Raw genomic sequence first — 14303 nt, 5'->3', positions numbered from 1 at the left:
GTCGAGACACTGTGAGATAACGTCAGCGTTGATAGTGAGTCATTCTGCCATTTCCAAGGATGTAAAGGGCCCGAAAAGACCAGTATTTATAGGTACATGTAGGTAGAAAAAGTACAGTTTAGCATTTTACCCCAAGCCAACAGGCAAAACAGTTTATTCAATCTTCAAAACATTTATTAAAATGTATTAAAAATTCTCCTTTTTTGTTATTAAAAGTGCAGTGTGTAGGATCTGGCGGCATCTAGCGGTGAGGTTGAAGATTGCAACCAACTGAAACTTCTCCAATGTGCTAAGTGTGTATGGAGAACCACGCTGGCCGATGTGAATGGCCCTATGTAGATATAAGCGGTTTATTCTAAGGTAACAAAAACACAATGATTCTTATTTTCAGGTGATTATACACTAAAGAAAACATACTTATTAATAATATATTCCATTTCTGCCAATAGATCCCCCTAAATGCTACACACTGATCTTTTGAGACATTTGCAATAGCAGAACATTGAATTAGAGGAGCTACCCGGATTAAAAGACGATGTGTAAAATACATTTGATAAAAAGAATTCACCTACAGGTCATACGCTATTAAAAAGAATATACATAGGCACATTTTCTTTCAGGTTCAAGCCTTTCAGCCTTTTGTGTTTAAATAGATAACCATCAAAAATAAATCATTAGAATAGAGCTGAAATGATGAAGTCGAATAGTTGATCTGTAGGAGAACTATTTTGCTAATCTGTTAATCATCCTTTACTTTTTTTTAATCAAAAATAGCCAAATTTCACTGATTCCAGTCCCTCAATTGGGACCATTAGCTGTTTTTCTTCGGAATATAGTTGGAATTTAGGCTGCTGTTTGAACAAAAGATGACATTTGGATATATCAACATGGGCTTTGCCACGGCCCTTTTTTAAAAAAACTATTTTCTGACATTTTTATGAACTAAAAAATAAGTTTCCGGTGTTCTATAAAAATGTGATAATTCTGTCTGTTTGTGTTTCGATAGAAAGGTGTGGGATGTGCAAAAAATAAATCAGTAAAAGAGTGTACCGTCACATTCAAAACAGGGACGCATCTGGCTGCTGTCACTGTCAAGTCATCATTTTAGTACAAACACGCAGAAGAAGAAAAAGTGTTAGCACTGCCAGCGAGTTAACTGTATCCGGAGACTCCAGCCAGCTGCGTGGATGCATCTACGTATCCACATGAAGAAGCAGCAGCTGCAGGCAGCAGGACACATCACCTGCCACTTTGTGTTGTTTTAAAACTGTTTGTATTCGAGTTGTTGCCGCAGCATATGGCAGCGATGTGTCTGACTTTCTCTTTCTGAGAAGGAACGCAGCCCCAAAGCACCATATGTGCCGTAAACACCTACAGATTCAGCGAAGCCCAAACAAACATATTCGTATCGGTGTCCCATATGTGAGTGTGTGGGTGTGTGTGCCAAGTGTGCGATCTTGTTTTCGCATTTGGAATCAGGGATTTAACCTCATTCGCAAGTGTGTGTGTGTGTATATATATATATCTATATATGTGCAGTGAGTGTATGATGTGACACGTGTGCGTCGCCATCTACAAACACCCTTTGCGGCTGATTCACGTTGTCATCTTAAATGACCCAGTTCTGCGCCGCGCAGAGACAATGACCTATTTACCACACAGAGAGTTAAAGGAAGAGAAAGGGGAAAGAGGAGGGGGGGGGGCGAGACGAAAGGATGGATCAGGTGGGGAGAGGGGGTGTTGTTGTTGAACAGGAAGGAATGAAGGATGATGGGAAGGTTGAGGGGGTTGTAGCGGAGAGAGAGAGAGAGAGAGAAGGATGTGGAGACGGGAGGAATGAAGGATGGAGAGAGAGCTCGAGTGAAGGAAGAGAGCCAGAGGGTGGTGTGTGTGTGTGTCTATTTGTCTGTGTTGGAGGGGGGTTTTCCAGATGATGCATTTCCCCCTCTCCTTGCCCACCAGCGGACAGGATATAAAAGCAAAGAGGCTTTCCCCCTGTTCTCCTTTTCTTACTCAAACTAGGCCAGCAGGACTCTTCTGCCTCGCTTTAACAGGCTGAGTCACTTCCCCCAAGCGGTTTATATGTGTTTGTCGGACTATAAGATGCATAAATAGGGAATGACGCCACTTTTCCACCGTATGTTTTATGTATAGCCACCACACACACACACATACACCACGCCAAAACCACAGCAGCAAACTATGCCACTTTGGCAACCCCCTTACACTTGCAAGGCAAGATCTGGCAACCCGAGGGAGTTACCACAGTGACTCCAACCCCATTAACAGGTAGTTTAGCTGCTCTCATAAGTCACAGAGGTGATGTGAACCTGGCGACCTCGGGGACATAACACGCTCCAGTTCCTCACATCTGATCCGTGAATTATTCAGTGTTTTTCATAGTTTTTGGTTTATTCAAGTGAAAAATTCATGTGTGTGCATGTGCACTGTGGCTTGGGACCTTGAGTTCTGTTGTGTCTTGTTGTCACTGGCCTCAGGGTGTGTGAATTGAGCATTTTTAAAACAGAGGCAGCATTCAAGGACTCATCGGGCTGCTTGTGTTCCCTCTCCGTCTGATAGGTGCTCACGCGGCAAGTATTAAAACCCCAAAAAAAGGTTCCTTCTGGGACTCTGCAGACATTTCCTGTGGAAAAAAAAATCATTCAGTAAACAAAAACGCTTAGGAGAAAATACATGGGCACTTTAAACTTATGAGTAATACGCATTTCCTTTTTTTTTGTATCATGTTTTGGAATCAAACTCTTCAAAAAGATTGTTTTGTAGTTTGGTACGTGGTTTCAACACACACAGAACTATGAGGCTTCAAAACGAACCACTTCAACCTATCGGTATCAGTGTGAAACTACAGTAAAAACAAGAAGGATTATTGTTTGAGCAGAACATACTCGAGTCACTGCAGCTCCAATCGTTGCGCCGTAACAGCTGCACAGTGGCGTGAAATCCATTCTCCTCAGGCAAACTCGGACCAGATGCATGATGTCCTGGTGATTCGGCGATGTCAAAGATCCTCTTGTTTCAGAGAGGCGGGTTTTAAAGAGAGACTCTAAATCTGCTTTTATGAGCATCTCCACCAGGGAACACTTTGTCCTCTCGTCACCCCGCCGGCTGCTCGACTTATCGTTCAGCCATCAACCTTTTGCTTGCTTTGTTCCTCTTATTTCCTCAGCTGATTCATCATGCATTATGTCAGCAACAGAACATCAGTGATAAACATTTTCTTTCTCCTCTCCTCTTTCTCTCCGTCTGTGTGCAGCTGATGGCAGACTGAACACTGGTCATGCTGGTGTGTTGCTGGTTGAGAGACGAGGCTCCTACCCACTGATTGACCTGCGAATCCTCAGAAGTAAGTCTCCTGACCCATTTTAAATGCAAATCACCATACATTCATTGGTCTTGTCAGCAGTTTTCAGTCCACTCACACAACTCTCATCTATTTGTTTTCTTAGAAATAAACTATTTTGTCAACTAAAATGCGTGCATTCAATGCATCTTATTTTTTGCATTTTAAAAGTAAATGCATGTGTAAGTTGTTTTTAACACTTGTTTTTGTATGTTAAGTGTCAAAATGCAGCCTACCCTGCACACAGTTGAATCAACACCTCTCTAAATAATACTGAACTGAACATTATAACCTTCATGAAGGGAGGATTTATTGCAGGACTGTTGTATTAGAGTGCATTAGTTTTAGCTAAGTGTACCTAATAAACTTGCAACTGGGGGTAAATAAATAAATAACAGATGCTTTTTCTAATTTTAACATATTTTAACATGAAGGGAGGCTGCAAGAAATAAAGCTGTTCCTTGAGTAGTTCTGTACATAAATTAAGAGACGTAACCTGATATTATTTTCCTTTTTTTAATCTTAGGTTGTCTATGTTCCAAATTGCATATACTTTTCTGTTTACTTACTGCAGCTGCCCTTACAAAGTACATACTGTTGCATGCACTATGCTTACAATTGGGACATACTACTCTGTCATAACCTTGCACCTTGAACTTTAACTTGCTCGCAGAGGATTGTGGGTCAGAATAGCCAGAAAAGCATGCTGGCTTGCTTACTGAAAATGCGACCGAATGTCGTAGGACATTTTTTTGGCATACTAATATGGATGTTGGAACGCACATTAAATCAGTGAAAAAATAGACAGCAAACTTACATGATAACCCATTTACTCAGATTTACCAACAAGTATAATATTTATTGCACATTAGATCATTTTGTATATGTGGCTGATAATGTGTGATTTAGATCAAATCTGCATTTGTATTTACGCTGTCATGAACTTGATCACTTCAACTACCAGTGGTAGATCTCGATGGATCATGGGATGCACTCTGAATACAGCTGGGAGGCAGAATCAGGGTAATTGTGCATTACATTTGGGTAATGTGATCCTGATGTTGAACTTGCACTTAATTGCGCAAGACAAAAAAAAAATCTTGATCCTAGGAGAGACCAACATATAATTCAGGAAATCGTAAAACTGTTTTTTAAGATGCTTTATCTACTGATGCACTGCTTTGTCAGGCACTCTGCATGGTGTGTTAATGTAGATCATTTGTAATTCCAGCCAGTGCCCAGCAGGGGGAGGTAGAGGCCGGCACCAGGAGAAAGGTGAAGCGTCTGCTGAGCTTCCAGAGATACTGCCACGCTTCCAGGCTGCTCAGGGGGTTGGTGCCCCACACCCCCGGGTCACTACACCTACTGGACGACGACTACCTGGGACAAGCTGCGGTAAGAACACACACAGCCCGACACATTTGAGGTGCAGGTACCCAATATCTCCAGCTCTCTGTGTTGTGTTATGCGTCATGTGTGAATCACAATCTCTCTTTCTTTACAGCACATGCTATCAAAAGTAGGCACATGGAACTTTGACATTTTCCTCTTCGATCGTCTTACAAATGGTAAGATGGCTTTTTGTATGACTTAAAGTTTAACAGATGTCCCTCACCTCCCATATTATTTCACCAATTTAACTATTTTATATTAGCATTGTTTTCTTTTCGTTACAAGTTTTTTTCTCTCTTTCACAATACCGTTATTATGCACATTGTGTAGTGTAATTGTCAGAGTAACTGCACTAAAACACATCTTGAATGAATGTGTGTGCTGTAGGTAACAGCCTGGTGACTCTGATGTGCCATCTCTTCAACGTCTACGGTCTCGTTCACCACTTCCAGCTGGACATGGTCAAACTGCACAGGTTTCTCGGTAAGCTGTCATTGATAACACCCATCCACCCTTCTGTCTCGCTTTGTTCTCCCTAGGAGGAAGAGGTGTAAAAGTACATTCTAATATTTTAGTCTGTTGACTTAAGGAATTTGCTCGACTCAACAAAAAAATAATATAAAAACGTTGAGTATAGTACAGTTCCCAAATCAAAAATACATATTTTTCCTCTTACCTGTAGTGCTATTTATCAATCTAGACTGTTGTGGTGTGAGTTGCCGAGTGTTGGAGATATCGATTATAGAGATGTCTGCCTTCTCTCGATGGAACTAGATGACACTCGGCTTGAGGTGCTCAAAGTGCCCAAAAAAAAATACATTTCAAATCATGACCCAGTTACTCAAGATGATCCACAGACCACAGAAGCTCGAGCCTCTCGTCCATGAGTAGATGCACGCTTCCTTCTGTGCGGTAATTCGGTTGATGGGTCATGATTTCTGGAAAGAGTATTATTTCTGATGAGTATTTCAAATGTATTTTTTGGGCGCTTTGAGCATCACAAGCCAAGTGCCACGTAGTTCCATTATATTGGAGAGAAGGCAGACATCTCTACGGCCGATATCTCCAACACTCGGCAACCGAGACTGATATCTAGACTGATAAATAGCACTACAGGTCAGGTCAGGTCCCTCATATAGCCTAAAGCATTTACTTACTGTAAAAAGTGCACCTGGCGGCCTTTTTGGCGGGGTACAATGCTCTCGAAAGGTGAGAAGGGTTTCACATTTCAGGAAAGCCCAGACTGATGTCAACTGGTTCTTTTGTCTGCCACTCAGTCATTACCAAAGAGTCACAGGGTTTATGTTCCCCACGATAAAAACAAATATGGGTAGTTGTAAGGGAATATTAATCCAGTATCTGTAGCACCCTAAATGCTGCTATCAGATGCAGCAAAGCAACAATTAGCTGCGTGTTGTTATGGAAACAAAGTGTGTGATCAGCATTTTTTTGTCCTTCTGTTTTTTTCCACACACAAAATGTAATGTATGAAAATAACCTGCAGTAACATGATTTAGCTAATCAGCTAATAAGAGCTAATACTGTTATTTTGTTCAAAATGTTTACATGCCCTAGTAAATCAAAATATCAAGCTGAATCACACACAAGACTCTGATAAACAAATTAACCCTTTAAAAATGGACCTCCCGTGGGCGGCCGTGGGAGATCGCTGCGTCTGCATGATCCTGTTTAAATTGATGTAAAAAAACAAAAACATAATAGCTACAGCATTCATTCTTTCTGCAGCAGAGAGCTAAGGATTTTGTCTTTCTCGTCATCACCTTGTACACTCGTGATGACGTCATTATATTATGTTACGTGCTGAACGTTACAAACTATCAAAATGCCTTTACACTTGTTCTGCTCATTAAAATGAGCATGTCTCAAAGAATTGTACATAGTTCAAATAACTTCTGGAGTGTTAAGAAATACTTTGTTCATGTTTCTACATTTATATTTTTGGATCAATATGTTTTCTGTGTTTATTTAGTAACATTTTATGGAAAAACATGTCCGCATTTGGTATTTTTTATTTATTTATGACACAATGTCAATACTTTAATCAATTATTATGGTTTATTGACTAATATAACCTTGTAGCTTAGGTTGTACAGAGTTCAGGGATATGATTCATTTGAAGATATTCCAAAAAATGACATAACGACAAGCAAAAATACCATGTAGGCAATGGCAGACCATTTCTATAGCAGAGTTCAAAGGGTTAAAGCAATTACATAACAGTTTCAGCTGTATTGCTAAACTGGCATTGCAATCAGATTAGAAAAAGTGGAAGGTGAGATAATTTAATGGGGTTTAACCTTGTTCTGTCTTGCCAGGCATGGTGCAAGAGGACTACCACTCCCAGAATCCCTATCACAATGCTGTTCATGCTGCTGATGTCACCCAAGCCATGTACTGCTACCTGAAGCAGCCCAAGGTAATCAATAATACTGTATTCACACACACACACACACACACACACACACACACATTATAAGGCTCCACTCTAAAAGCGTCTTGAGATAAATTCTGTTATGATTTGACGCTAAATAAAAAATAAATTGAATTGAATTGACTAGGCCTGAGCTTCTCCTTGACATATTCTATTAGCTTCTCTTCCTGAGGGATAATTCCTGCTCACTTAGACTCGACAACACATCCATCGTCAGCCTCGAGAAATCCCTGAAGCCCTCTGACCAGATTAAGAGTCTCAGCATCTTTCCCTTCATACAGTAATTGCTTTTGTGTCCTCTAAAGCACTTTGTGATGCACCGATTTTGTTAAAAGCACTCGCATAAATAAATTGAATTGAGCGCAGCTCACACGCCGGTGTGTTCGACATAACAAGCACACACTCACAATATAAGATGTCAAGCCTGCTGCCGCTTCTCCGATCAATATGCCATTTTGTCTTTTACTGACCATTAAGCATGTATCGTCACCGTGTGATACACAGTCTAGTTAGAGCTGTAAAGATTAATTGATTAGTTGTCAACTGTTAAATTAATCGCCGACTATTTTGATAATTGATTAAAAAAAAAAAAAAAACAGTCAACATTCTCTGATTGCAGCTTCTTAAATGCGAATAATTTCTGGTTTCTTTACTCCACTATGACAGTCAACTGAATATCTTTGAGTTGTGGACAAAACAAGACATTTGAGGACGTCATCTTGGGCTTTGGGAAACAGTGATCAACATTTTCTGACATTTTACAGACCAACAACTAATCGATTAATCAAGAAAATAATCAACAGATTGATAAACAATAAAATTAATCGTTAGTTGCAGCCCTCCAGTACCTACTTATTTTGTATTTGGCATTTATAGAATTATCCAGAATGTGTCCTCTACTATACTTTAATCACAAAAGGAACTTTTGTTTTCTAAAAGCGACGATAAACCACAAAACATGCAGTTGTATAAGTTAAATAGAAGAGTAAAAACACAGTCAGAACTTTTCAGAACCTAATCTAGAGTGCAGTTTGTAAGACTCAGGATAATGTTTTTTGAGGTCAGCATCCATTTGAGGATGCTTAAGTCCTCATCTGATGGTCTCTGTAGAAATTATGGCATTATGTTTCTGTACGTTTCGTCCACCCATTCACCCATTCTCCTTAGTGCAATATTTCAGGAAAGCCTGGAGGAAATTTCTTCAAATTTGGCACAAACGTCCACTTGAACTCAAGAATGAACTGATAAGGATTTGGTGGTCAAAGGGTCACTGTCACAAAACAAATTTACAAATGTCTAACAGGATAAAATGATGAAGTGAGGACATTTGAGGACAGACATGGATGTAAACTGCAACTTGACTGGTCGGTGGAGGCATACAACCGCAAAGCGGTAATTCTAGTGATCTAATATATCCCCCAAGGATTAAAAGAGCTCAAGTCCTACAAAGTTCACCACTATGGATGAGCCACAATAATGAAAAAGCGAGCTGACAATATTGAGGAAACCGGCTACTGGTCGGGATAAACACTATAAATTCAGCTCTTCATGACGCCTCTCCTGAATCTTTCAAGGGCTGCTTAGCAATCAAGTTTCATTTGAAATGAGTACCTACTGAACGTAAGGAACAACTGTTACCCTGTGGACCATGATGTGTGTTGTAGCTGGCAGAGCAGCTGAGTCCCCTGGACGTGTTCCTGGGTCTGATGGCAGCAGCCGCCCACGACGTGGACCATCCTGGAGTCAACCAGCCCTTCCTCATCAAGACCAGACACCACCTGGCATCCCTCTACCAGGTACACACGGGTGTGCTGATGTGCGTCAGCGCGGGGGTTAACATGTGCGGTAGGTTTAGTGTCCAGCGTGTAACAGAGTCTATTTGTAAAACACATTTACAGAACACGTCCGTGCTGGAGAGTCACCACTGGAGATCCACTGTGGGAATGCTGCGAGAGTCAGGACTGCTGTCCCACCTGCCTGCTGACATGTCGTAAGAACTTTTATTATAATATAAACAAATATGTCATCAGGATTCCTCACTCTTTTGGTCATTGAAGAATTGCGACCAAGATACATACATGTATGTGTGTGTCAGTGCCAGGTTTTTATAGTAAACTAAAACTTAAACTAAAACAAAAATAAGTAGTGAAAATAATTTTTTGTAAACTGAAACTAAATGAAAACGATATATTAAGAAAAACTAAACTGAAACGATATTGCCTTGGTAAAAAACGAATAACAAACATAAACTAATTTCAGTTTTAGTTTTTTAGCTATAATAAATCACTACAAAAAAAAGGAGACATAAATTTCCGCCAACACTCGTGACATTGAACCACAGAAATTGAAAGAACTTGACATTCCAGGAGAAAACGCCACAATTGCTTCACTAAAGTAGCGTGAAGATTAAACATTATGGCCATTCCTACACAGTTCTCCAACCATGTATTTTGTATGCATACAGTATATGTAGCTACATACTTCTGAGACAATATACCTGGCCCTAAAACAAACAAACAGACTAGGCCAACTGTAAAACTAAATGTATAAAAACTAAACTTTTCTGAAAAACTAAACTAAAATGAAATCGCAAAGCTAAAACTAAAAAATAAAATACAAACTAATTAAAAATTCAGAACTATTATAACCTTAGTTAGTGCTCTGTAGTAGACAAACTATGTACTACTGTGTCTTACTTACCACAAACATATGTTTGACATATCTGCACTGCAATTTCTTGTAACTTATCAGTGAACATACATCCAGAAATTCCAAAAACCTAGCACCTGCAAAGAATTTAGACACGCACATAACCACACACATCCGTATGTTTGATATGGTTCAATATTCATGATGCATTCGGCATCATAATCTCCTTTGATCCACCAGCCTCCACAGTAAGGTCAGACGTCAGGGTCAGTTATAGAACACCAACATAGGAGCTCTTCTTTTAGCTGTGAAAAGGAGTAGGAAAGGCACAGAGAACAACAGAGTACAGTCTATGATATCTTACTAACAAATATACAGTATGTTCCAACAAAAATATAGCTGTTGGTGCAGGTAGAATCAAAATGATCACAGGTATTAGTGGTTGTGTTGTTTTGGCTCAGTGGCGCCCCCCTCTGTGCTCTGCAGGCAGGACATGGAACAGCAGCTGGGCTCTCTCATCCTGGCTACAGACATCAGCAGGCAGAACGAGTTCCTGACGACCTTCAGAGAACATCTGGACAACCAGGACCTCGACCTTCAGCTCGCCTCACACAGGCACTTCATACTGCAGGTATGCTGCTCACCCACAGCTCACAGTACAGTATGTCCATGCATGTTTCACGAAAAGAAAAATCAAACTATAATGTATACTTCCTAATCTTTTCTTCATTTCTTTGCCTTCAGATTGCTCTGAAGTGTGCAGATGTCTGTAATCCATGTCGGGTTTGGGAGCTGAGCAGACAGTGGAGTGAGAGGGTGTGTGAGGAGTTCTACAGGCAGGGTGAGTAAAGTTTGATTTAAACAATACAAAGAGAAAAAATACCTTGTGTCTTATGAAAGGAATTTTCAAATAAATACCTAGATACCATTAACATGTATTTTACCACAGAGGGAATGATTTATAGTCTCAATTTCATGTCAGAATTAGATTTAGAGACAATAAGACCACATTTCCCACAAACCCCCTTGCTTCATATTAAAAGATGATTGAAAGAAACTTACAACTCAAGATGGTTGTATGATTGCAGAGGCTGTGTGAGGGTTAAAAACACTGTCAACAACATAGCACTATATCCATTAAATCTGGAAAATCATATCAGAAAAATCTGAGCTTCCAGGTTGTAATTAAGACTTGAATGCAACTCTTCTCAGAGATGGTCTCTGGTCACAAAGATGCACCGATTGATCGGCCACCGGTCAAAACCGGACGGTTGTCAGCTGATCGGTCATATCTTGCATTTTTTTGCCGGTCAAATTTACACACATGATGCCGCATGATGATTTTACGCCGTGCATACAGCAGCGCAGACTGTAAAGCGCGAGCGAAGAAGACATAAAGCTCACAATTTGTAACACCTGCAAGCCCAAAACAAGACATGGATGACCTTAAAAACAAGGTTATGACAACAAGAAGAAGAAAATGTAAGTTATATAATAGTCAATGTATTTATTATAAACATACAATTGAATTGCAATTTTCCATGAAAGAAAAGTTATAAAAATGTTTGTGTATGCTGTCAATCATAGTTTGTAGAAAGAAAGAAAATCGGCAGGTCCGACTTCGGGTCAGCCAAGAAAATTGCAATTGGTGTATCTCTGCTGAAAATAATTAATGATAATGATTAATATTGATGTTTGAACAGCTTAAAACATACTTGTGTCCCCTACCTTTTTTTTGGCATTCATCAAAGTGTTAAGATATTACCCTACATATGTTATGATGGTCTGCATCAGTATTATATTTTGTTATGTCTTCTCTTTTATTTATTTATGTGGATACTGTTTTCTGAACTTTTGGCTTTTAACCTGACAGGTGACCTGGAGAGAAAGTTCAACCTGGAGATCAGTCCTCTGTGTAACCAGCAGGCTGACTCTGTTCCAGCCATTCAGATAGGTGAGTACTACAACTGTGTACTGTATCATCATCAAGATGTCACTCAACTAGGGCTGTCAAAGTTAACGCAATAATAACGTGTAAACGCAAATTAATTTTAACGCCACAAATTTCTTGAGCGCATTAACGCAACTTGCAATTTCTAAGTTGTAACAAGCTCAGTTTTAAAGCTAGAGAGAAGATACTGGCATTATATGAAACTAGAAAACCTAAGAAATCAATTGGTACCAATCATGTCATACTAGCTCGTTGCAAAGGAGATTAAATAACACTCCAGACTTACGCTACATTTTGGCAAGGAAAAACTGTCATGGCCATTTTCAAAGGAGTCCCTTGACCTCTGACCTCAAGATATGTGAATGAAAATGGGTTCTATGGGTACCCATGAGTCTCCCCTTTACAGAAATGCCCACTTTATGATAATCACATGCAGTTTGGAGCAAGTCATAGTCAAGTCAGAACACCGACACACTGACAGCTTGTTGGTTTTGAGTTTGCCATGTTATGATTTGAGCATATATTTTATGCTGAATGCAGTACCTGTGAGGGTTTCTGGACAATATTTGTCATTGTTTTGTGTTGTTAATTGATTTCCAATAATAAATATATACATACATTTGCATAAAGCAAGCATATTTGCCCAGTCCCATGTTGATAAGAGTATTAAATACTTCAAATCTCCCTTTAAGGTACATTTTGAACAGATAAAAAAATGTGTGATTAATTTGCAATTAATCACAATTAACTATGGACAATCATGCGATTAATCGCGATTAAATATTTGAATCGATTGACAGCTCTACCCTCAACGTATTGGGAGATGACCCACCGTTGTTGTGTTTTTTTTCTCAGGGTTCATCTCCTACATCGTGGAGCCTCTGTTTGACGAGTGGCACCGCTTCACCGAGCCCAGCCCGCTCAGCCAGACCATGATGGGTCACCTGCACAAGAACAGGGCCCGCTGGACCCGCCTACGACACGCACACACAGCTTCAGACACGCAAACACACTCGCACGTCGAGCAGCCTGAAGGAGGAGGAGGAGGAGGAGGAGAGGGTGAAGACATCCCTTAATCTTCTTGTTTCTTGAGGCGTTTGATCTTCCTTTGTAAACAGAGGAGAGGAGAGTCCTCCAGGAGTGTCCTCCAGCATATTTTCTCCCACTGCTGGTTGTTCACAGGCTCTGAGAGCGGAGAGTCGGGCTTCAATTCATGAGAAATGGCTCCCTCTGCTGGGGGCGGAGTATTGTAGCCCTGCAGGGGGAAAAAAAGAAGACGATTTATGGTGGTGGGCGCGAATGGATGGACAATCTTAGTAAATACATGCCAATTTGACAAAGTGCTCTTTCCTCCAGTGATATCTGAGAAAAGCAGGAATTGAGAGGTTCTATCAGATGACGGACGAGGGATCAACGAAGACGAAGAATTAAAGTGTTTTGCACAATGCTGCTAAAGAAATGAAAAAGCCAAATTTACGTACAAGTCAGCTGGACTGTGCTGGAAGAGATGACATAACAATATATGAAAGATAAAAGAGGAATATATGAATATATCCACTATACTATGCTTTTTAAACTTTTAGACAATACACACTGTATTAAGCTCTTTTCACTTTTTTCTCTTTTTGTACAGCTTGCACTTCTATTGGATGCTCTTTCGTACAAGTGTCTCACTTGTCTACTTTTCACTCAAGTGCGTTTTTAACTCACTAAGTTGGTATAATGTCACGGTACTGTAAACTGTACAATGTATTTTAACTGTGTAACCTGTAAGACTGACTGACTGAACTGACCGATACAACCTTGGAACGCTGACATCAACCGTCAGCTGGATGTTTTTTTGAACTCACCGATTGCGGAGAACACAAACCGGAGCCATTTTCTAAAGCGTTTGTGTTTCGTGTAATGTTATAAACGGTATAATCTGTACATACTGTGATGTACGAACCTCAGCACTTCACATGCCAAAATCTCAGCAATGTATTAACCTTTTTACCGGGTAAAGATATTTGGGAAATATAACTCTTACACTGGCGTTACTTTTGTAACAACACTTTTGTGCATTTATTTATTTATCTGACAACCTCGCTCATATACAACAAAGCCTTAACAGCAACTTGGTCTGTCTGTGAAACACACTTTGTAATGGTGTTTTACCATTTTCTGGACTAGCTTTCTTACAGTTTCTGCCTGTTCTTTCTTCAGCCATACCAGCATACTGAAACACACTCACGGTACTGTATAGCAGCTGGCTTCCTGTTTTTCACCCAGTATCAGGGTCAGATTGGGTGAGCATTGCCAACGTGCCAATGTACTGTTCTGACACATCGACTCACTGCTCTGTTACCTCTCTACGGCTTTTATAGCACTTTCTTTTTACACTTACTGCAGGCACTCTGTGCACTGCATCCGATGTCACGTACAGACTTGGGTCAATTAGTAATTGCAAATTCTTTTAATTCTAATATTTAGTAGAGTATTGAGTATCAAGACAATTG

General features: G+C 40.0%; 1 protein-coding gene across 5 annotated transcripts in view; it reads left to right on the top strand.

Annotated features, from left to right (window-relative positions):
• The window catches only part of LOC119476686 (cAMP-specific 3',5'-cyclic phosphodiesterase 7B-like), a 32128-nt gene extending 18270 nt beyond the window's left edge, over positions 1-13858 (top strand). For all 5 annotated transcript variants that reach the window (XM_037750114.1, XM_037750112.1, XM_037750111.1 and 2 more), the window contains 11 exons: positions 3275-3364; positions 4593-4756; positions 4866-4929; positions 5141-5236; positions 7090-7190; positions 8870-9001; positions 9104-9195; positions 10341-10485; positions 10599-10695; positions 11728-11808; positions 12661-13858. In XM_037750114.1, the coding sequence (XP_037606042.1) occupies positions 3275-3364; positions 4593-4756; positions 4866-4929; positions 5141-5236; positions 7090-7190; positions 8870-9001; positions 9104-9195; positions 10341-10485; positions 10599-10695; positions 11728-11808; positions 12661-12881 (1283 nt within the window). In that variant the 3' untranslated portion in view covers positions 12882-13858. The remainder of the gene's footprint in view (positions 1-3274; positions 3365-4592; positions 4757-4865; positions 4930-5140; positions 5237-7089; positions 7191-8869; positions 9002-9103; positions 9196-10340; positions 10486-10598; positions 10696-11727; positions 11809-12660) is intronic.
• Positions 13859-14303: the final 445 nt, after the last annotated feature.

Source organism: Sebastes umbrosus, chromosome 18 (assembly GCF_015220745.1).
Source record: "Sebastes umbrosus isolate fSebUmb1 chromosome 18, fSebUmb1.pri, whole genome shotgun sequence".
NCBI lineage: Eukaryota > Metazoa > Chordata > Actinopteri > Perciformes > Sebastidae > Sebastes > Sebastes umbrosus.
The sequence above is the reverse complement of the archived record's forward strand: the minus strand, read 5'-3'. Positions and strand labels throughout refer to the sequence as shown.